This window comes from Micrasema longulum, unplaced genomic scaffold, assembly GCF_059751315.1.
Source record: "Micrasema longulum isolate JH-2025_06_02 unplaced genomic scaffold, ASM5975131v1 h1tg000225l, whole genome shotgun sequence".
In the NCBI taxonomy this organism is placed as follows: domain Eukaryota; kingdom Metazoa; phylum Arthropoda; class Insecta; order Trichoptera; family Brachycentridae; genus Micrasema; species Micrasema longulum.
Window position 1 is genome coordinate 590,975 of NW_028277430.1, and position 25,389 is coordinate 616,363.

General features: G+C 35.8%; 1 protein-coding gene across 2 annotated transcripts in view; it reads left to right on the top strand.

Annotated features, from left to right (window-relative positions):
- Positions 1-25,389, top strand: part of LOC148283521 (uncharacterized) — a 259,257-nt gene that overhangs the window by 212,841 nt on the left and 21,027 nt on the right. The window contains exons 4-9 of one of the 2 annotated variants that reach the window (XM_088243704.1): positions 4,152-4,306; positions 5,503-5,646; positions 9,654-9,923; positions 14,975-21,341; positions 21,975-22,103; positions 23,648-23,907. In XM_088243704.1, the coding sequence (XP_088099830.1) occupies positions 4,152-4,306; positions 5,503-5,646; positions 9,654-9,923; positions 14,975-21,341; positions 21,975-22,103; positions 23,648-23,907 (7,325 nt within the window). The remainder of the gene's footprint in view (positions 1-4,151; positions 4,307-5,502; positions 5,647-9,653; positions 9,924-14,974; positions 21,342-21,974; positions 22,104-23,647; positions 23,908-25,389) is intronic. The other variant, XM_088243705.1, reaches the window with a different exon arrangement.

The following is a 25,389-nucleotide window of genomic DNA, read 5'->3' on the forward strand; positions in this document are numbered from 1 at the left end:
AGCATTAGATATATTGAAATCACCAATAATCAGGAAAATTTCATTAGGGGACGTTAAGAGTGTATCGGAAACTTTGTCAAAAAACTCGGATATCACTCGCAAATGTGAATTTCCATGAGGAAAGTAGGAACAGAACATATTTAAGGTTTTGTGATGTGTGATTGTGTTTACTTTAATCCAAATAACTTCCGCCGTTAGGTCCCAAGAATCTACTACAGAACTACAAAACATTTTTTTGACAGCTATAAGCACGCCTCCACCGAGAGTCTGTTGTGTTTTCTCATAATCACGGTCTCTTCGAAATACGTTATATCTACTATCAAAAATTTCGCTATCATTGATACTTGGAAGGAGCCATGTTTCAGATAAAAAAATCATATCATAATCATTAATCAAGACGTTATTTAAAAAATCATGAGTTTTGGAGCGAATGCCGCGTACGTTTTGGTAGTAAATAGATAGACTATTTATGGGATTAGCGCCTGAGAATATTAAAATATTTCAACCTATTAAACAATAAACTTAAAATACACCAGTAAAATTGATTTAAATTATATTGGACGCACCTGTAAAATGAGTCTCTTTATATCAATGCAGTCACTAAAGGCAAGTAGTTCGCTAAATTATACACATTAAAAAAGTTGAAAATAGTACAAAGAAAAGGTAAAAACAAAAAATAAGGAAAACAAGAAATAACACTAGTCAGCTGCTTCAAAAGTCATATTATTTTTTCAAGATCAGCGTCTGATGAGATTTTGGATATGGGTGATCCTTCATTTTTCCTAAGGAATATGTTGCCATTTTTCACCCAAAGGAATGCGTACTCTTTATCTATTTTCAACTGCCTCGCTTTACGCAGTAAAAGCTTGTTTGCGGGTGTAAGATGCTCGTTAATGAAAATCCGGCTTGCTTCTCCAGATATTCCAACGTCCGCGGATAACAATTTTTTATGTCTGCGTGCTGCAGTTATAATCGTGTCCTTAAGTTCTCTTCTGATCAAATGTATTATGATATTAGGTTTATCGCGAGAACTGGATCCTGCCGTTGGCCAAGGTTGAACACGGTGAATAGACGTAATTTCTTCTTTTTTGATATTAACTCCAATTTTTTCTGCAATCTTAGAGAATGTGTGTATTAAATTCTCATTTCTGTCAAAAGGCACTCCACTTATTTCAACATTGGAAGCCCTGTCCCACTGCTCTCGTCGTTGCTGATGAAGTTCCAGAACATTGCATTTATCAATCAAGTTTTCAATTTTTGCTTCCATTAATTTTATTTTAGTATTATTCTTTTTAACGCTGTCTTTAGTCGCCTCGACCTCCCCAGATAAATAATTTATTGAGCTTTCCATATCTTTAATGGTTTTATTTAATGATTCAAAATTTTTATTACTTTTTTCTCCCTGCTCATTAAGCTTCAATAATATATCATTCTTTAGTGATTCAAATTTTTTATCAATGTATTCAATCATATAATGATTTATTTCACCTGATTGCTGCTTACTCCTTGTAGTCATTGTAGAATTATATTATGCACCCTCTTTTTATATGTATTCAATTTTTATAAATATTTTTTATAGTATGTTTTGTATAATTTATTTAGTTAGTATCTGACTTTTAAATATGCCTTTCAACAATAAATATAAATCTTGAGTAGGTTAAATCCGATTCATTCAATTAAATGTTTTTTTTTTAAAACTTAAATGTTTAGAAATTCAAGTGTTTTTATTTTGATAACTTAGTATTGTCACCATTCGTTAGATACAAGCACTTAGCACAGAAGTATTTGCAGAATATAAACACAAAACGACTTTAGATGTGAATTGTTTACACATAACACCGAAATAACGTTTGTGCGTATTTTACACTAAGCACTTTATAATCTCACAATGTTTATTTGTCAAAATGTTGAGTAATTATTTGATTTTTGTTAATTTATATGGACAGCGAAAATTTGTGTCACAGTTAATGTGGATGGTTATTGTTGTATTGTTGTCTATTGTTGTCTTCTCCTACTAAGCAAATAAATTAAATAATAATAAAATAACTATGCATATCCTGATTATGACAAGTAAGAACATTTTTGAGTTGTTTATATACACCTTATATTATTCAAAGAAAATTGAATTATTTTATAAAGGTAAGATTATTATACAATTTGTACTTTCATCACTACACAGCATGAATCAAAACTGTTTTCGACACAAATTCACCCATTTTTATTCGCAACTTTTCCTTTACATATGTTTTTTTTGCATTTTACAATAGATTACATATATCCCTCACTATGGAGACCTATTTACTTCCTTAAAAACAGTACAATCTGACAAATAGTGACATCGTCTTAGTCGGTCTCATTCGATTTCAGCATCAACAGCTGTTTTCTAAAAGGCGTTATTATTTTTTTTAGTAATATAGGTGAACAAAAACATCTTCAAACGGTTCTCCTGAAAAGTTGATGTTTTCAACACACGGTGGTTTACCTAACTGCCATCGATAGATCTTACACCAATGTGTTATACACGGTTTTCAGGACCAGACCGCGAAACTTCAGAGGAACATTCTTCATAGTAAGCTTTAAAAAAAATCATAATAAAATTATTCCAAAAAATCATTTTAAATAATTTTTTTTAATAATCTCAAAATGTTTAATTTCTCGAACTAGCATCCCTTCCGCAAACCCCTACCACTCCTTTACAAAAAAATGAGATAAAATGTATTTGACCAACGAAGCGATACGCACCAGACGAGGACAAGGGAAGCGGATGGGTAGGAGATGGGTAGGGGTTTGTGTTACCATGAGGAATGTTCCTCTGAAGTTTCGCGGTCTGGCCCTGAAAAACATGTATAATATCGTGGGGTAATTACTACAATGAGGTAACTTCAAAATCAACATTCTTTAGGTACCCACTAAAAACACAAATTCAAATATTCCTCTATGAATGGTACAAATAGACATGACGTGGTTTATTCAAATTGTACAGGGTGCGGCAGCATAACTTCCTTTTTTTTAAATGCGCCCCATTCATTCGGTTGATGTCTTAGCGGAGCGCTAGTGGTCTCGTTCGAGAGACGAAACTATAAAATTTTGTACTACACAGTTTAGTCGCCATCATGCGTTAAAACAGTGAGGAGCGTGAGTTTGCCGTTGAGTCCTACTTTTCGGACGGATGTGCTGTGATCGCAACACAGCGCGCCTTTCGGAATCGCTTTTATTTAGTCCCTACACTTGGTACCTTGGACACTTGGTACCTTGGACACTTGGTACCTTGAACACTTGGTACCTTGGACACTTGGTACCTTAGACACTTGGTACCTTGGACGCTTGGTACTTTAGACACTTGGTACCTTGGACGCTTGGTACCTTGGACATTTGGTACCTTGAACACTTGGTACCTTGGACACTTATTCCCAACAAGATGGTGCAACGGCATACACTGCAAGAACATCGATGGCTGATTTTGAGGGATCACTTCTCAGAGCGCCTGATCTCAATTAGGGGTGATTTGGAGTGGCCTCCCGCTCTCCCGATTCGTTCCCTTGTGATTTTTTCCATGGGTTTTTTGAAATCTCGTGTTTATATGAACCGTCTGAGAACCTCAAAAGATTTGAAGACCAACATCCAGTTTCAAAAAAAGGCTAAGATTACGCCTGATATGCTAGCAAGAGCCATGACAAACGCCAGAAATCGGTTTGCTCAGTGTATGGAGAATGGGGGACGTCACCTACCTGATTCGATCTTCAAAAACTAAGTAAAATTAGGTATGCGCTTACATTATAAAAACAAATTTTAAAAATCTGATTCATACAATGAGTTTTATTGAGTTTTGAAAAAAGGAAGTTATGCTGCCGCACTATGTATGTATTATGATAATTTGAATCCATAGCTTGTCTATTTTTGTCTATTTGTAGCATTCATGAAGGAGGATAAAAAATATGTTTTTGGTGGGTAACTCACAAATGCTGGTTTTGAAGTTACCCAGTCGTAGTAATGGCCTCACGATATACGAACCATCTTCTCAAAAGTCTCATTTTAGTTCATAGACTTTCATTCAATCAACCACGTTCTAACCTCGTCACCTCACAGCATGTTTTAACCTTCCGCTGTTGCTGTGTCTCTATTCTAACGCGCTGTTTATCTGACCCTGGCAGGATTCATGCCCATCATCAGGCAACTGGAGGCCTGGAGACCGCTCAGAGGAAGAGGACTGCTGGAGGATGGAATCGAGTTCCCGAGGGATAGAGCAGAACCGCCCAAGAATGTTAGACAACCACTCGCCACGAGGGTAATGTCCAATGGAGTTGAGGTATCCCTTCATCTAGTTAAACTGTTTATTGTATCAAATGAAATAGCTACATATATTTCAACAGAGAAGGAAAATATTTTTGAGAAGGGAATATGATTTAACATGATTAATTATGATTAACCTAAATATTGTCGGCCTCGTGGTGTAATGGTCAGCGCAATTGCCTGCTATGCAAGAGGTCTCAGGTTCGATTCCTGACATGGTTGATATGAAATATTTATTTAAAAGGGTGTTTTTTCACAAAAAATATTTCATAGTCCCTGGACTGATACCTAAAGTGTGAGAATGATCATCTTACCTTCATATAACAAAAATTGCATCTGAAAAAGTTTAAGCTCTTTTACTTCAAAAAGTCAACAGGAGGAATAGTTGAGAAAAGGTGGATATTAAAACATACGGAGAGTGGTGAGTGCTACACAGTGTATAAAGTGGCCACTCAAACCATTTATGGTCATAAGCAATGACAGGTCATAAGCTCTGTATATGACTAGACTTCCATATTTCCAACTCAAAAATTATTTTCTTGAATTCTGAAATAACCTACCCACTAATGAAATGTCACAACCTTAACAGTGGAGTTTTTCTTTCCTCTCCTTCTTTCTAAATCACTTTACCCCCTCCTTTACTCATTAGTGTAAATTTAGACTTAAATGAACTTCTATTTCTTTTTCAAAATTATTTTATTTTTAAATTAAATTAAATTTTAACGATTCTATTATACCTTCAATATGGCGGCCTCCGTGGTGTAGTGGTCAAGACGCTTGACTCACGCACGGAAGGTTCCGGGTTCGATTCCCGGTGAGAACACAAAAATTAAAATGTGATTTTTCTCAAGCCTGGGTGTTCTGTGATGTAATTCACCACTGTAATTGGGCCTCCTGGCCTGTTGTGGTGCAAAAAAAAATAAAAAAAAAATAAAAAAAAAATATGCTCATACTTACCATTTATTTTTTCAAATCAAACGGTTTGACTAGGTAGAAAGATATTAGCTTAACGCAATAAACCCGCCCTCATATTTAAATAAAGTGTTTGAATAAATAAATCAAACTTATTATGCACAGAAACAAATAGAGTTGTCCCAAATTCTGATCCCTGTGGTACCCCTGCAAAACCATAGAATAAAACAACTAGAAACCGAAGTTTTATCAACAGATATATTATGTTTATATTGACAGTAAACGTATTTTGTATTGAAGGTTATTGTAGCTGAAGGCGGAACGCCAGAATCTGGCTCCAGCAGATCCAAACTCCTCAGAGGACTCCCATCTCGCCCCATGTCTCTCGCAGCCAGCACCTTAGATGACAATGTTCGTATGACGGTCAAGACACCGGATTCACAGGTATTTTCAAAACTGTGCTTTTAGATGACGCAGAAATAATTTTCGTTTATCGCTTCCAAACGGTTTTATAAAAAAAATCATAACATCGAGGCAAGGCATTTTAATGTTTTATTTTATAATTGCATGGAAAAGCGAATCATTGCATTATCATGATCATTCTTAATTTTCAATCGCTTCTATTTTACTTGCTGTAATTCTATCTATCATTGATTCATAAAACTAGGTCTTTGACTGCAGTAAAAATGTAAGAGATTCAACTTTATTTTTCAGTATAATCTGCTCGAGTTTAGCATCTCAAAATTAAAATGTATGGTATTTTTAGTTGCTCTTAAGGTAACATTTTGGTAACATAGTACCAATTTTATTTCATACAGAACTGTCTTCTTGTATTGTGTAACTCGATGCGTACATCACCATCATCATCATCAAAGCCCTATACACACCTAATGGTGCAAAGGGCACTGTTTTTTTTAAGCAAATGTAGCGTATCCAAATCGTCTGTTGCAGGAAGATAAAGTGAGCATTCTTACGCCTCAGGTACGCGTCCAGGAACAATGAAATATTGCAGTAAAAATACTCTCTCCACATACCCGATATAACCGTTTAAAATACCGTGGGTCTTTGTATTAGTTTCATTCATACAAAAATGTAATGTTTTTTTTGTCAATAAACGAGTCATTCTTTTGCAATTTCGTAAATCGCGATTTTAATTTAATTAACTTTACTACTTTCACTGCCCCAATGCGAGTTTGACAAATTATATGGAGGGCCTATGTTGGATATTATCATTAAGATCTTATGACCATATTGCAAACACAAATGGTAACAAAAACTCCGTTTACTTGTATTAAATTCAGTCACAAAAGTCTATGTCTATTACAGTATTTTACATTTAACTAGCTGAACCCGGCCACGCTTCGCTGTGGCAAAAGAAAACGCATTAATGAAAATAGTTGTTTTTCAGATATTATTCGATTTTCAAATCCTACCAAACTTTTTTATGCTTAATTGTACAGAAAATTGAGTTTTCTAACTTTGGCTAAAATGGGTAAAATGGCAGCACTGTGTAGAACTGTCATTCAGTACTTGTTAAATATGACAAACTATGAGTCAATTTAAAACGCATAGAATGTTCTGTTTCTGTTAGAATATCCAAATAAGAGATATAGAAATACTGTTCTACTAAAATGCAATGTTCTGTAAAAAAATTGAGTCAACCCATCGATTACTTTCCGAGATTTGCGGCCACAAACATACCGAACCTTTTTTTTTTTACACCAAGTTAAATTATCAATATCATAATTTGAAAATGTTACTTTCAAAATTCAATTTCAATTTTATTAAACCATATATGTAACGATCAACGCGTTTGCCTACCATGCAAGAGGTCTCGGGTTCGATTCCCGACATGGTCGACATGAAATATTTATTTAAAGGTATGTTTTTACACTAGAATTTTTTATAGTCCCCGGACTGGTATTTGAGGCGTAAGACTAATCATCTTTCGTAAGATTATCATCGGCGGCCTCCGTGGTGTAGTGGTCAAGACGCTTGACTCACAGATGGAAGGTTCCGGGTTCGATTCCCGGTGAGAACACAAAAATCAAATGTGATTTTTTTCAAGCCTGGGTATTCTGTGATGTAATTCACCGCTGTAATTGGGCCTCCTGGCCTGTTGTGGTGCAAAAAAAAAAATTAAATTAATTAATTAATTAATAAAAATCTTTTTATTTATTTACCTTTTTGTACATAATGTTATTTGTACATTGGCGGGATTATTGCCAAATGACAATTTCTTCCAACCAACCAATAAAATAAAAGTTTAATTTTTATAATTCAAGTTACAGAACACATTCAATAGAAAAAAAAGATTAAAAAGCTAAAGATGTATAAAAATAGAAATAAACGCATTTATTTATAAATTGCCTTAAACCAAAACTATTAATCAATGGGAAAGGGGAAAAAAAGGGAAAAGGAAAGGAGGAGAGATTAAGGAAGAGAAAGGAGATGTTTCTTCAGACGTGATTTAAACACTTTACTTCATGTAATAAAAGTTATCAAGATAAGCTGTAATAGGTGTACCAATGCCGTGTCCTATGCACCATTAGGTGCGAAAAGGGAATGATGATGATGACATAATACATTTCTCGTAAATAATATTGAAAATTATAAATCAATTATATTTTACTGTAAAACAGGACCCCGATTACAATGGTAATTTAAGAGTTGTCTATTAAGAAAACCCGATATTTGTGTACGAAAATAAGTAAATTTGAAACCTATAATTGAACACGTTTAGAAGAAAAAAATGTGTGCATATTCTGCTTTTCAAACAGAAAACTCAATTTTACTTTGTAGATAAAATTGAAGATAATTGTCAATTTCTCATTGTAATCGGGGCCCAGGACCTTTATTTAAGCTTTATATTTATTTTTCATTACCACATCATCAGCAAATCACATGAGCTTATTTTTAAAGCCAGTCTAATCGTGGTAATGTCTCAACCTGACTTTTTAAATTCAAATTGTAAAATAAAAAAAATATGCCTGTGACGCAACTCTGCTGTGTCTAATGTTGAGACGTTATCGTCGTTACACTGGGTGCACTCTACTAACTGTTATCATTTCATACTGTTTATAAAATCGTGGTGGACAATTAATTAGTAATCACAGAATTAAGAATTGAAATTGAAATACATAAAAAACATTTTTAAATCACAGAGAAATTCTTATTTCGTCAATCGTGCACAATTTTGATACTAAGTTTTTAACCTCACGAATGTGGAAGCTGATTGATTTTTTTACAATACAAACAAAGCAAAAATAAACAAAAGACACAGACAACCTTCACAAAAGATGTTAAAAATATTCAACAATGTTTTGAGTTTATCCAAACCTCTGTAGACAAGGACTAGATTCAATCCCCTAGGGAGCTGTTAATATTACAATATTACAACAGAGATGAAGAACATTTTGTACAAGTCAAGGCAACCACAGGGCTTTTGACCTGTCTTTTTTTCACAGTTTTAAAACATACAGAGCTTCATTGTTTTAGGTTTTTTTTCTTCTTGTATTTAGGAAGGACCTTCTTTTTACATGATTTTTTTTCATTTCATTTTTTTTTAAATATTATTTAAGAAAAAAATATTTGCGTTTTTATGATTTACTAAAATATTTCATTTTGAGGGCCATTTTCAACGAGTTGTAAATAACTTACTATTAGAAAAATGGAATCCAGTTAGGGTAGAGTGGGATTCGAACCACGGACTTTTGAGCCGTGAGTCCGAGACACTAGCCACGGGACCACAACTCAATGCTTAAAAAAATTGTATAATAGTAATAATAATATCAAAAAATGCAAAAAGAGATATAAATTAGAAAACTTACAATAAATTACTAAGGCTTCATAAATAAAATTTCAAACTATTATTTTTTTAAGTGTTGTATTGCCATGATTTTTCAAAGTTTTGTAATTTTGAGAAATCCCACCAAAAAGTAAAAAAAAAGCCATTTAAAAGTAAAACTCCGTACCCATCAAATGTCAAAACGCGCTAAACGTCGAAAAACATGAACGGGTACATGATTTTTTTTAGAAAGGAATATGGAATTCTAGGCATTTATTGGGCTTATGGCCTGTCATTGGCTGGTTTAAATGGGCACTTTTTGCACTGTATAACATTCAGCATTCTGCCCATGGTTAAACATCCACATTTCCTCAACTAACTAAATAACTCCCTTGGGAGGAAATCCGGCCTGTCTGCAAACATTTGGACATATTCAAAATATTGTTGAATTTTTAAATACATTTTCGTGAAACTTCACAATACAGTTAAAAGCTCTAATTTTTACCGTGTGTAAGAAATCATCTTTTATATCAAATTTTCCGTAGCGCTGAACTTCCTTTAATGACGTAAAGAATTTGAATCTGGATAAAATGCTTTTTATATCTTCGGCTCATCGCCACCACGTTTTTGTAAGCACTGTTTCACGTAACCCCGCATTGCACAGGCGCCTTCCCAGCCCCAGGTCCCAGTCCAGGGTCGCAACTCCAGCCGCCTGCTGCTGTCGTCCTCGTCCGCCCTGCAGACGCGCCTGCCCGTCATGCTGAAGCAGAACTTCGTCATCAAGACGTGCTTCACCACCTTCACGTACGGCTACCTGACCACGCTGCCGCACGGGTCCAGGGCCGTGGTCTCCACGTACGAGACGGTGGTGTCCACAGTCACTACGGAGGCGTACACGGCGCAAGCGCCGGCGGTGTTCGCCAAGCCGACAATAGTAAGGATATTGTTGGTCAACCGACTAATCGTCGATTATAATGATAGTATAGCCGGCTTTGATTGTCATATAGTCAACTATAATGGTCTTGTAATCTACTATGATGGTCGCATAGTCGACTATGATGGTCGCATAGGCGAATATGATGATCGTATTGGTTACTATGATGGTCGTATAGGCGACTATGATGGTAGTATAGTCGACCATGATGGTCGTATAAGCAAATTTGATTATTGTTTAGGTGACTATGATGGTCGTATAGGCGACTATTATGGCTGTATAGTCGACTATGATAGTCGTATAAGCGACAATAATGATCGTATGGGTGACTATGATGGTCGTATAGTCAACTATGATGGTCGCATAGTCAACTATGATTGTCGCTTAGTCGACTATGATGGTCGTATGGGCGACTATTATAGTCGTATAGTCGACTATGATGGTCGCATAGTCAACTATGATAGTCGTATGGGTGACTATGATAATCGTATAGTCGACTATGATGCTCGTATAGGCGACTCTGATGGTCGTATAGGCGACTCTGATGGTCGTATAGGCGACTATGATAGTCGCTTAGTCGCTTAGTCGACTATGATGGTCGTATAGGCGACTATGATGGTCGTATAGTTGACTATGGCAGTCGCATAGTTAACTTTAATGGTCGTATAGGCGTCCATGACAGTCGTATAGTTGAGTATGATGGTCGTATAGGCGACTATGATAATCGTATAGTCGACTATGATGGTCGCATAGGCGACTATGATGGTCGTTTAATCGACTGGTAATCACATAATGTGGTAATCGTATAGTCCGCTAAGATGTTGAGCAGGGTACAAACCTCATACCTACTAATCTGAAATCCGCGATGCGATTTACGAGACCACAACCCGTTCTTAATATATGATAATCGTTTAGACATATTTTATACTTAAACATAAAATCTTTAAAACAAAATAATAAAAGTCTCCACTATTACATTCAGGTTATTATTAACTATGATCGTCATATTGTCTATCATGATATTTAGATAATCTACTATGATGATAGTGTTGTCGACGATGATAATCGTAATTATGATTGAATACCGAACGAAACTATCAGTTGAGTAACCTTATAACACATATTGATCAATTTAAACAGTGACCAAAGCGATTTTTCAAAGAATCAACTGATTTATCTAAACAAATATTTTTAAATCATCCAATGAGGAAATTTAGTGTTTTTTTTATTGTTTTATTTGACTGTCAAACTACGCCAAAAAAATGTATGTACCGTTTGTACTGTGTGCTCCGACTCAACACGGATTTTCTAGCGAGTCGGGTCAAACTCACAAGCATGGGTTGTTCCTGATTGTGTCACTATAAACTATGTCTCTGTTTCCAATAAATGTATATACAGTGTTATGAAAAAAAAAAAAAAAAAAAAAAAAACATTTTTATCGCTATGGTTTTTTATTACTCTGCCAGTGACGTCACGAGTTCTCTTTAGTGAGTTATTTATTTTAATGAAACAAACAGTCGACAATGATATAATGACATAAAAAAGAATCGGTTTAAAGACAGACCAGCGAAGTTTCTAAATAAGAATCAAAAATATTAAATTGTGATACAACAAAAGGGTGTGTTTATGTGTATTTGTGTGGGAGAAGTGTTCAGGTGTGTGTAAGTGAGAGCATCATTAAATAGCAAGTGGGATCGTATCGCAGCCAGAAAGAATGAGTCTTAATTTATTTCAAAATAAATCAAGGGGTATGTAAAACATATCAATAGATGAAAAAAAAAACATTATGGTTAGATTTAAATTTATTTCAACAGAGAGGGAAAACATTTTTGAGAAGGGAATATGGAATATGGACAGGTCATAAGCCCTGTAAATGCCTAGACTTCCATATTCCCTTCTCGAAAATGTTTTCCCTCTCTGTTGAAATAAATATGAATAGCTCCCTAGGGAGGAGATCCAGCCAGTATGCAAGCATTTGAACATACTCAAACATTGTTGAATTATAGTTAGAGCAAGAACGATAGAGGAAAGGGTGTTGTGCATAGTTAGTGCTACAGACTGGCAGATGAAATAAATACTTATTTCTTGTCACGCGAAAGGGGACATTAAGATTAATTTTGGAGAGTAGGTTAAAAGAGTCTACTTTATTGTTTAATAATTTATATTCAGATTTAGTGCGTTTATTGTTAAGGGTAAAAAATCTTTTTTTTTTGGCAGATTGGCTGTAAGTGCTAAGCGTTTTATTGTTTTTATAATCTAGGTATTTAAAAAATTTTCGTTAAACATTATCTTTCCGCAAACCGAAAATCTATCATTGGTTAATTCGGTAGAGCTAGTGACGTCATTCAAAGTACTTTATTCAATTAATATCTTTTTTTCTCTTACATTTCGAGAAACTTCGCCGTATAATTAAATGTTAGAATTTTTACTGCGCGTAAGAAAACTTTTTTATATCCAATTTTCCATAGCACTGAACTTCTTCATTTCGATGGCAGAACAGAAGAATACAATAAAATAAATTAATAAATTAATTGTTCGTAAACAGGTAGGTGCTTCAACCTATCAAATACATGTTTTTTTTTGCATTTTTCCAGGTTATTTTTAAGTTAATCATGCTTACATCATCCATTGCATATTATAATTACATCACGCTTGCTTTGCAATTTTAAAAACATGTTTTCATGTCATATTTATATATGTTTATACAGGCATTTATTTTATAAAACTTGACAGCAAAATACGATGACGTATCCTCAAACCAGCCAACGACAGGTCATAAGCCCTGTAAATGCGTAGACTTCCATATTCCCTGCTCGATAATGTTTTCGTTCTCTGTTGCAACAAATTCACATCTAAATAACTTCCTTGGATTTCCATCCAGAATGTCTGCAAACATTTGGACGTACTAAAAACATTTTTGATTTAACCAACTGGTAAAAGAAGAAGTTTTATCGGCCTCGTGGTGTAATGATCAAGGTTTTTGCCTAAAATGCAAGACGCCTCGGGTTTGATTCCGTGATGAAATAAAAATAAAAAATGTAAATAGGTGCTAGATTTCTTACTATCCACGTGCTTTGTAGCTGCAAGACGTGCTGTAATCTAGGTCCTATATATCATAACTGTAATATATCATAATTGGAGACGAGGAACTAGAATCCCAATCTTCTATCCGTTCTGTAGCTGCAAGACGTTTTCACAAAAACGGCGCTATATAAATTATCCAAACATATATGTATATATATATATATATATAAATATATATGATTGATATAAATTATTTATTTTAAAGGGTGTTTTTACACTAGAATATTTCATAGTCCCTGGACTGGTACCTGATGCGTAAGACTGATCATCTTACTCTCATGTAACAGAAATGATCAAGAAACGCTGCGATTGGTATACCAATGAAGTGCGCTATGCACCATTAGATGCGGAATGAAAGCGTAGATGAAAAGAAGTATAAAAATAGGAAAATTGTTTTCAGGCATTGCTTTGGTGAATTGGTTCGGCCGGATGAATCTCACCCACATGACAAAGGTTTCGGCTCTTTTACTTCACAAAAGTCAACAGATAGAAGAGTTGAGGAAATGTGGATGTTTAAACATAGGCAGCATGGTGAATGTTACACAGTGTGTAAAGTGGCCACTTAAACCAGCTAATGACAGGTTTTAAACCCTGTAAATGCCTGGACTTCCATATTCCCTTATCTAAGATGTTCTCTAATTCCTGTTGTAATTTGTTAACCAATCAAAGATTTTTAAAACAGCGGAATATGGAATTAATACCGGACGAATAACAAACAAACACGCCGTTTTTCAGCCTTGCGTAACATTCGGGGATATGGAAGTCTAGACATTTACAAGGATTATGACCTGTCGTCGGCTGGTTTTAATGGCCACTTTACAATCTAAAATAAAGGTTGTTCAATGCATCAATAAAGCTTTCAATTTCAGCTCTCAAAAGTTAACAGATGGAAGAGTTGAGGAAACGTGAATGTTTAAACATAGGCCGAAGGTGAATGTTACACCGTATGTAAAGTGACCACTTAAACTAGCCAACGACAGATCATAAGCCTTTTAAATGACTAGAATTCCACATTTCCTTCTCATTTTTTCCTTCACTGCTGCAATAAATATTTATCTCAACTTCCTGAGATGTAAAATCCTTGTCTACATTCATTTGAATATACTCACAATATTGTTGATTTTCAAATTATTTTTGTCGTTTACTGGAAAAAGTTTTTTTTTAAATATAAGTTAATATCATCATCGTTCCCTTCTCGCACCAAATGGTGCATAGGGCACTGCATCAGTACACCAATCGCAGCTTATCTTGATATATGTATTTTTTATGTAGGCAAATTGATTTGTCTTACGCTTCAGGTGCTATGAGATATTTTGGAGTAAAAACACATTTCTCAATAAATATTTCATGTCGAGAATCGAACCAGAGCTCTTGCATGGTAGTCAAACGCGCTGACCCCTTCATCATATAGGTTTAGTATTTAGTAAGTCGCGTATATTCCAATAGACGTTGAAAACGTATTTTTTATGTTTTATGTTTTCTGCATTTTTTTCCGTATATCGGATATTCTGTATTCCGTACTCCGAATATTGTCCGATTCCCCTAAGCACCTGTTTTAATGAGTATGCAAAACATTATTTATATTCATATGACTGACATCTCAAGAAACAATGAACTTCAACACAATAGACAATAAGAAAAATACTTAACAGTATGCTGTGTTGATGTGAAAAACGCAATAAAGGCTAATTTGACATACGCAGATTGTGCATAATTTACGGGCTCTTATTCATTTTTCTTCTTGACTGCATGGGAAAATGTGCCCTAGAGTGAGATAATTTCTAAATACGGTGGTGCAAATCATGTTTGCTTCTGAGAGTAAAACGATCGTTCTTTTGTTTCCCTATTTAATTGAATATTAATTCTTATATTGTTCAAAACACATCGCAGACTTAACCATAGGAAAATATCGGATGAATACTTGAGTTCTTCCACTTATTGAAAATGTTGTTTCTTTTCATTTTCAGACTCACAAATCCCAAATCGACATGTTCCAAGCTACAAAAGCTGTTCACAATCCCGCAGCAGATTTGGCTAAAGTAGAAAAGAGAATCGATGATCTTCAAAACCTCAGCGATGAAGCTGATGACGTCATCCAACCATCAGAAGTCAGTCCGACCCTCAACACCTGCTCTATGTCGTCGTGCCCTTGCACCGTGACCCTCACTGAGTCCCTGAAAAATCAGAACACTAAAATCAACAGCGGCGTCTCGGACGAAGTAGTTCCTCTCCAACTGCAGAGATCGCCGTTAAAATCAACAAAATACGGTGCAACTATCGTTGACATTGTTCCAACACCCACGGTCGACCATAAAATTGACACTAAAAATACTAAATTACCTCAAAAGGGTACCTCTCCTTTAGATACGATTGTTCAAAAATATACAGAAGTCATGAACGATGCAAATGATGATAATAAAACAACAGACAAAAATAAATTGAATAGTAAAAATCCCAATTCTAACTCTGATGTCGGAAGTAAAATCAATTCTACGAGAATTCGTGATGATAAGAGACGACCCCAAAACCAAAACGATAAAAATAAAGATACCCAGAAACCACCAAAGACTAAATTTCAAGTTGCGGATTTATTGAAGTTAGGTACGCTGGGTATTAAAAAGCTAGCTCCAATGATCGAACAGATGACCGGGACTCTGAAAAGAAGACAAGAGTTAAATAAACAAACGGCAACGGTTAAACCGGCAACTGTTTTGACGCCATATATTCTAAACAAAAGAATTGATAGTCTGGATTCTGAACAAGGTGATCAAAAGACCGCGAGCAAATTTCCAATTTATATCCCAGTTGATGAGATGGAAACAGCTGAATCTCAAAACAGCTATACGAACTCGACACTCCATCAAAATTTAGTGTGGGCATCGCAAAATTTGAAGAATTCGCGAAACAATATTGGATTTGGTAAACCAGTTCATGAAAGTCCTCTTCTTAATGGCGGTATCCCAATCAGTCCAGGTGAAATCATTACAACCAACTCAGACGTTATCGTAGGAAAACCCGCAGTTGGCGGTCCAAATATCGGCCAAATTGGACAAGCTAATAATAATGTTCATAAAGGACCACCCCCGGCTTTTCATGACAGCCATTCGCAATCGTCGAATTTTCAAGACGTTAGAACACACCCCCCACAGAGAGGACAAGGTTTAAAGCATATTCCATTCATTCGAGATGAGACTTATGATTTAAGGCCTCCTGGAATGCCAGTTCCAAGGCCAAGCTTCCCTCCGCAAAACAAGCAACACCAAGCAAATATTCCTCCACTTCTAGGAGCTTATACTTCAAATAACAACAATCAAAACGTGCAAGTAAGACCAAACAATAATTTCCAAGTTGAGATCGTTAATTCGGAGAACATTCCTTACAACGGACCTCTTCCGACTAATCCCACATTTACAGAAAACAACAAAGCTCACAATACGTATGTAGATCATGTCGGCGGTTCAATTCATCCTCCGGTTCAAGGAGAAAATGCAAGACCAAATTTCCTGGATTATATTCCAACTCTTGAAAGTCCAACGAGCTATCAAACATATATTAGGAATAATCTAATTACTCGTAAAAATCACGATGATGTTCCTCCAAATGGCAATAATTTAGACAGCACCAAACTAAACCCATCTAAAGTTTGGAAACAGGACAGCAAGCTAAACATTGGGGAGAGCCTCCATAGACCTGCACAAGAACCAATTGTTTTTACTGATGTTGAACTTAAAACCACACCTAAACCCCTTTTGGTCGATATTCAACCATCGCGAGTTGCGAATGTTCTTATCCCTCATGGAAGCACAACTGCTCTTATCTTTTCAGGAACAAACGAACCACATAAAAATGGAGAATACATCGACGATCCGTTGCCGTACCCAGAACCTGGTTATTTTGGAAGCTTTAGTATTGACGCTCCTCATTTGACAGCGGTACATGTTGGAGGAACAGTCCCACTTCAACAAAGTCAGGGAAGTGTTGAACATCAACAGCATGTGCATTTATCTGGGGAACAAAGACTTCCACAGAAACATTTCAATGGACAACTGATAAGAAACAACCCAGACCCGCATGTTGTAAACCACGGAGTATCTGGACTAAACCAAGATGTCAAACCCCCACCAGGCCACAGGTGGAAGTATGAAGATATAGCTCACGGACAACCTCCTAAAAACTTCCGCGACCAAGGTTTAATCGGTCAAGGAAGTCAAAAATTGGAATCTCATATCCAATTCAGTCCACATCACAACATGAGGAAGCCAGAACAGCACAAAGTGAACATGAACTTTGGTCCTGATGTGAATGTCCCACCTCCAATAAGAAATCAATTCTTCAATGGTCCTCAAAACAGCATAAAAACATCGACAGCAGATTACGAAGCAGATCTTGCAGTTCCACCCCCTCCACCACCGAAGATTCAAGTAAAGTATGAATCAAATGTCGGAGTCTTAAATTCTGATTACGATAGGTTTAAAACTGGGGTGAGTCAACATTTCGATGGACACAAAGAAAGTCACCAAGCAAATGGTCAAGGATTCCCATTGAGGCAGCCACCGCCAACACAAAGCAGTGATAGTGTTCCTCCCAGAATCACCTCCGAAGTTTATTTCGCATCATCAGCATCTCAAAATGATTACAACAAAAAACCCGCGTACAATTTCAATTTACCCTCTGCAAACAACTTTAATTACAGACCACAAATTAACCACCATGAGAACTCACCGCCAGAAACAGTGCATTTCCCAACTGATAGCTCTAAATTTATTAACACTTTCGATGGAGGTTTGGTAACATTAAACGCCGGAACTAAAGTAAATATTCCAAACGTTCCTGCTCCTAATAATGTTAATCTTAGACCACAAAATCAGGGCATGATTGGATCTCATTTCACTATCCCTCAAGCCGGGGGACTTATTACTCTCAATGCTGGAGCCAGTGTTCATGGAACAAGTTTTCCTGAACAAACCATCTCAGGAACAAGCGTCAACTTTCCAGTCTCGCAACAAGGAAACAAACAAACCTTTAATCACATCAAAGAATTCAATTCTCACCAAAGTGATTCAACTGGTATACCTATTGGCACTAACTTCGCCATTAAGGTTGAACCACAAGTCCTTCATGGATACGAACCAACTATTCAAGTAGGTGTTCCGGGCATCTCAACAGCAGATTTTGGAAACAAAGAAACGGGACCTGAAATCATTGTTGGAGGTAACAGCTGGAAAGCAGGATCCAGCGACGATGTATACGATGACCATAATGGAAATATCGGAGGAGTTGCCGATAGTGTGCATAATGGTAATGAAAAGATTCATGTTATTCACGCTAGCAAATATAATGTGACAATAACTCAAACTCAAGAATTCAACAAAAATGAAATTAGTGGTAACGCACAAAAGAATTCCCAGCAAACAAATAATTACAAGAATACCAAAGAACAAGACAGCAATAGATTTGTGTCAAATACACAAACTAATTTCAATAAAAATGTAACATTTAATCAACGACCAGTTGTTAGCAACAATATACCAGACTCAACCTTTATTTCAAACCAGCACGCTGGATTCTCAGGGCAAAACAGTAATAATAATGAAAAAGTAAACAAACCAAGAGTTCCTGTTCAAACCAACACAAGGCTAAATGCCTCCCAAAATCAATTGTATATGGCGTACCCAACTAGTAATATAAAATCAGAAACTACAACTCGTAAAGTTATTCCCTTGAGTTTTGAATATGAGAATAACAATAAACAGAATCAGTTTAAAGACAATACTGGACCTAATAAGGCCCAATCTTCTGGACCATCTCAGATAAATCATAATTGGCAGTTATCTCAAAAGCCAATGGAATCACCTAAAAATCAACAAAGGCCAGCAGATTACAATAAAAGAGTGAATGATTTTAGGAATCAGCCCACTCTAACAACTCAAGGGTACAATCCGGCGTACATCTTGGCTAATTTCAACACAAATCGTCAACCTGTCTATGATATTCCCACTCGGGAAGAAACTTATGTACTCAAAACAACATCAAGACCTCCACCAACCAAGCAATCAACTCAGTATTACGTCTCTGACAACAAGGGCAGTATGAATTTGAACATCGGAGAGTTCTCTCAAGGATCTATGAAGATTCCTGTTGTAAGTTCTACACCGAACCTTTTGTCAAATGAAATAGTTGTCAAGTATAAACCATTTAAGAATGCTACCCATCCAAGAGATGAGATCTTGTTGGGCTTAGAGAATGATTACTACAACACGGATAGACAGAAGCCAGGATTTAACGCTGATGAAAATATTGGCTCCCAAACTGAAAAACCTTTTGATGAAAATAAATACAAGGAAGTGTCAGTTGTAACACTGCCGGTTGTTCGTCCTACTAGTCCTCCAAATTACATTGGATCATATAACCAAATGCCTCCAAGGCCCTTCTCCGTCAACGATGCCAACAAAAATAACAATGCAGCGTTCAATGTAAAACCGGTGCTACCAAAACCTAGACCTTTCCAGAAACAACCCATAGATGAGTCATTGAATATTGGTGAGGTCCCTGCCAAGTCATCAAATCAAGATTCTGATAGATTTAAACTCAATCATGATCCCTCGAGACTTCCGCAGGCATTCAGTAAGAACAACTCATCTTTCTACAAAAAGGAAACAGATAAAATCATCACATCGTCAATTAATTTAGCGACGAACAAACCACTCAGAGTTATTAATATTACTACTGACAGAACACCGTCTTCTACATTCTCTATCAGGGACATAGAATTCACGAAACCAGAAAATAACACAATGATTATTTCTAATCTTTCACCTCCTCCGCCAACTATGGACTACAGTTTCAGACCAACTAATAATGATGAAACAATAATGGGGATGAGTCCTCCACCTAAGACTCCATCTCCAAAACCAAACAAGGAGTATACAAAATACAATGAAGTTTCTACATATCGACCATCTTACAATGTGCAGAAGAATAGAAGACCAACAGACTTTTATAGAATAACTTCACGACCATACACGAGATTTACTACAACTTCAATTATCAGAACTAAGCCAACGCCTGGTACAAGAATTTCGTTCCCTTCACGATCAACCTCAGTTGGATGGAGTAATTCCAACAGACTGGAAACAAAATCTAGCGCTATACCTTCAATTCAAATGATCAACCCTTCACCTATTGCGACAGCTTCCATCAACAAAGTGACGCCGACAACTGTCGGTCCTATTATAATGCACCCAGATTTGTATCCAGAAGAGGCAGTAGGAATTTCAAGACCGTCGATGATACAAAACGCAATTCAACCAGAAAAAATACAACCGTCGTTTATTAACCCGACCACAGTACGTCAGCCGAGCCAGTCGATGCTCGCTCCATCAATCATAAGCGCCCCTTCTGTTGTGTATCGACCGTCCGTCGTACAGAGCTCTGAGAAGTTCTTCAATGAAAACGCTGTTAAGCATTCAGAAACCATTAAAACAGCACCGACCATTAGTCTGGACGAAAGCTCCAGAAAACCAATTAAAACATTGATCCATAAGTTCACTGCTCCTCCGGTGCAAACCCAAAAGAGTTCTGTTATAAATGAACTGGCAATCAAACCGATTCATCATGCTGGAAATGAAGTCAAACAATCTGATGATTACTTGGATCATGCAGAAAATATTAAGGTTACAGCTATTACGTACACTACGACTTTAGCGGAACCAGCTTCTACTATTATGACAACAAGATTTGTAACTTTGAACCATACATTAACTGTGACACAGACTAAAACTAGTCTAATTTCTGCAGCAGTTGGTTCTACAACGCAGACATTAATTCTAACAAACACACAGACATCTACAGTTGTTGAAGTCGTTACAGAAGTCCATACATTGGTCCAACCGACTACGATCGTGTCGACAATTACCAAACACATAACCGCTACAACGCTTCCGGACTGGGAGACAAAATACCCCAAAGTACCGATCGAACCAACCCAAGTGAAAGATATCCCGATGAAGACACACGGAATCAAACTGGATGATGTATCCTTATCGTCTAATGAAGACGATTTCATCATTACACCCGACGAAGCTAGCTTTGATGATACACTCAATACCAATGATACGTCGAGCGAAGAAGATAACAACACTTTCTTCGTCGTGATGAACAAATCTCAGAACGGTGGAAGCTCGCCGAATATTTCTCCTCCAGTTGACACAGATTTCAATGAAGTGACTAGGAACGAAGAAGGAAATACTGATGGAGTTTCGCATGTTTTACTCGGAGAAATTCTTCTCGCTGGAACACCTTATTTGGAAACAAACCCTGGAGTCAAACCAACAGGTTTGAATAATTATATAATTACTTTCTAGACACATTACGGAAACAACCACTGACAAGCACGATATATGATATCGTTAATTACCAAGTTCCTCAGTTACCTTTCTTGACCAGCGTCTGTGTTAAAGTAACTGAATTTTATTAGATACTTTTATTCTACAATATCAGGATGGCTGGCATAGGAACATACTTTACAAAATATATTGCGTATTTAATTTTAGCATGTGTCTCAGATAGATATGTAGCAAAAAAAAAAACAAAATACATGGCAAGAAACAAAGTAAAAGACATAGAATATAATATTTATATATATGTATAGCAAAAAACATAGTGAAATAAATAGTAAAAATAAAAAAAATATATATGTAATAAAAAAACGTAGTAAAAACACAGTAAAAAGTTATCTGAATCTGTATAACCATCTGGTTAAGATATTTATTTTCTCATTACTTCTCAACTTGTCATTTGGGGATGTTGATGACTTATGAGTTTCCCTGACTACGGGGCATCCCAGCGAGGGAGCATTATTCTTTCAAAATAAATCATTAAAAATGTACTGATTTATGTTAAGGTAATTAATATTTCAGTTTCAATTTAAATGTTCCTTCTGGTACCAAATCTCTTCTGGTATTTCAGTGTACAGCAAGGAATGTCAGCCCGAATGCCAAGCTTCTAGAAATGAAAGATGCCAGAGGACCCATGGTCTGATGAGGTGTGTCTGCCGACCAGGCTTCGCCAGAATGTTCCCCGACAGACCTTGCAAACGTAAGTCTACACTCCTTGTCTAAGACAACTCAAGCGAAATGAAGGAGCGTGTTCTATTCAATCTGGAAAAGCTCTGTATTCAATTTTTATTTGAAATTACTGTTAGGATTGTTTTTTTGCTTCTAATATTAATTTCAGTAATGTTAATTTTGATTACTTGAATATTGTTTTTTTACTCAAGAGTAATAATGCTTATAAATATGCTATTTTGGAGAGATGCCATTCAAGAGCTCGCCCCCTACCCAATGGCGTCTCTGATACCAAATTTCTAGTGAAGCTCAGATTTTAAGGATAAGTATAATATGCGTAAACGTTAAGTAGGTACTTATAGTAAATAACACAGTACGGACCATGTTTGTAGGCATCTTTGAGCATTTTTATATTGGTTGCACTGGCGGCTCCTGACCGAAAACATTGGCAGTGCATTTTTTTACATTTTGTCAACTTGTAATTTGCATATTAAGTTCAATAATATTATAACAGGTCTGACGTGATAAACATGCAATAGTATGACAGCTCGCGCATCGGAACCAAGAACGCTAAATTCGCCTAACATTATACGCACGTTATAGGATACTAAATCAACTAAATTCGTACTAATTTCATGTCATTACGCATGTTCAAAGTGACATTGCAAACGCACTTTAAACTTCAAATATGCGCATGCGCTGGCAATGCCCGGAGTATGTATATTATCTCCTCCCTCTAACGCACGATTCACCAGTATGAAGCGTTGTCTATCTCCCTCAAATGACGATATTAGGAGAAATTACATATTTCATACAAATTCAGGCTAAAGAATTGTGCAAAACAGAACATGCACAGGGACGATTGCGCATGCGTAGAAAAGATGTGAAAATCGTCCGCTAGAGTCGATCTCGCTAGATCTTTTGGCGCTAGTATTGAATATTATGATGTTACGAGTATAATATTGCAACGAATCCCTGTTTTTTGTAGCTACCTATAACATATTTTTACTGTCAATAAAATTACTCATTTGTTTGCACATATTTTTACTTGACAGTGCACTGCACTTATGCACATCTAAGGAACCGCCTCTGATTGGTTGCCAGATTTTTATCTTCATAACGTGTTGATATAATAGGAATTAAAATACATATTAGGTACTGGTGAATAATAATGATTTCTTAGTGAGGCTCAGCCTCACTTGCTTCATGTGCTCCTTCGTCCCTGCCCCTACCTAATACGGACTTTACAGATATGGGCTTGGAGGGGGAGATTTAGTTAAATGTAAACTCTCGCCTTCCACATAGTGGCCAGGCTCTTTATAGACCTGGCCTTGGAGGGCGAGAACTATTCACAGGGACCCGTCACAATAGATCTTCACAGGTCGCACGGACGTCACGAGCTTGCATAGCACTGACCCCCCACCAAGAATAAGAATAAACTTAGCATGTAATATATTATCGATTAGTTCATTAGAATGAAGTTTAATTTTTTATACTGCAAAATTATGAAAATTGTACAGTATGTTTTATGAATGAAAATCAAAGTTTGTTGGCAATTTTTGTTTTTCTCTCCAGCTACGTACACATATTCCATGAAGCTGGCCCTCTCTCGCTACGGCAGGGATCGTCTCCTTTACCAGGACGCCCTGTCCGATCCGAGCAGCCACGCCTTCCTCAACCTGGCGCAGGCCGCCCACCAGGGCATCAACAGAATGGTGATGCAGTCGGACCTCCGGGATGTGTACCACGGAGTGCATGTCAACGGCTTCCATCCTGTCACTATACCCAGCAAGGATGGACCGTATACTGGGGTCGTGAATGACTTCTATGTACAGGTTAGTCAATGAGATTCAGATCATCAGCATCCAGCTTAGAAGTGTACTCGCAGCCAGACAAATTTGATAAATAAGTATTCGAAAATTGTCTTTCTGTCACTATCTCACAAATGCCTACCCGACACTATGCGAAAAAGACAACTGTACGTCAGACTGATTATGCCAAACTAAAATCGAAAAACCTAGATTCGACAAAACTAGACAAGATTTGCCTAGCTTGGAACGGGGTATGTACCCTTGTTAGATGGGCAAAGTGAACGTAAAATTGTATTTTTGATAAAAGGTGTAAATAAATAAATAAATTAAAAAATAAAAATAAAACAAAATAATAAATGTCGGCCTCGTGGTGTAATGGCCAGCCCGTTAGCCTGCCATGCAAGAAGGTCTCGGATTCGATTCCCGACATGGATATGAAATATTTATTTAAAAGGGCATTTCACAGTCCCTGGACTGGTACCTGAAGCGTAAGACTGATCATCTTACCTTCATGTAACAAAAATGATCAATATACGCTGCGATTGGTGTACCAATGCAGTTCCCTATGCACCATTAGGTGTGGAAAGGGAATGATGATGAAAATCGAAAAAATTTACATTTTGCTGTCCCGTTTTCTTCACCCCAAAATTGAACTGATTTGGGGTGGGGGGGCATTTGGCAGAATTTTCGACACAATAAGATGTATAATTTACAAAATGTTCAGACAGTTTTAAACACTACGTATTTATTTATTTTATTTATTTTATTTATTTTATTTATTTTATTTATTTTATTTATTTTATTTATTTTATTTATTTTATTTATTTTATTTATTTTATTTATTTTATTTATTTTATTTATTTTATTTATTTTATTTATTTTATTTATTTTATTTATTTTATTTATTTTATTTATTTTATTTATTTTATTTATTTTATTTATTTAATTTATTTTATTTATTTTATTTATTTTATTTATTTTATTTATTTTATTTATTTAATTTATTTAATTTATTTTATTTATTTTATTTATTTTATTTATTTTATTTATTTTATTTATTTTATTTATTTTATTTATTTTATTTATTTTATTTATTTTATTTATTTTATTTATTTTATTTATTTTATTTTATTTTATTTGGGATTTTTACAGCTATTACATAAACAAAATAAGTAGAAATATCTTAACAATGCTAAAGCCAATTTAAAAAATCCACTGTAAATATAATGACACATAATATATAAGAAAAGAAGTTTAGTAATTGTATTTGTGTGACGTTTGTATTCATGTGTAGGTATGTGAATGTGTGTATGCGTGAATGAATGAGGGAGAGGATACATGTGCGTGTGGGAATGAATGTATATCTATATTTATTTATATTACTATTTATTTATATTCTTTATTTACTTTTTTTTCTCATGTATCTCTATAATAATGTATAAACTTATATGTATGTATATGTATGCGTGTATGTTTTCATATGTAAATTTATTAAATATTTTTCTA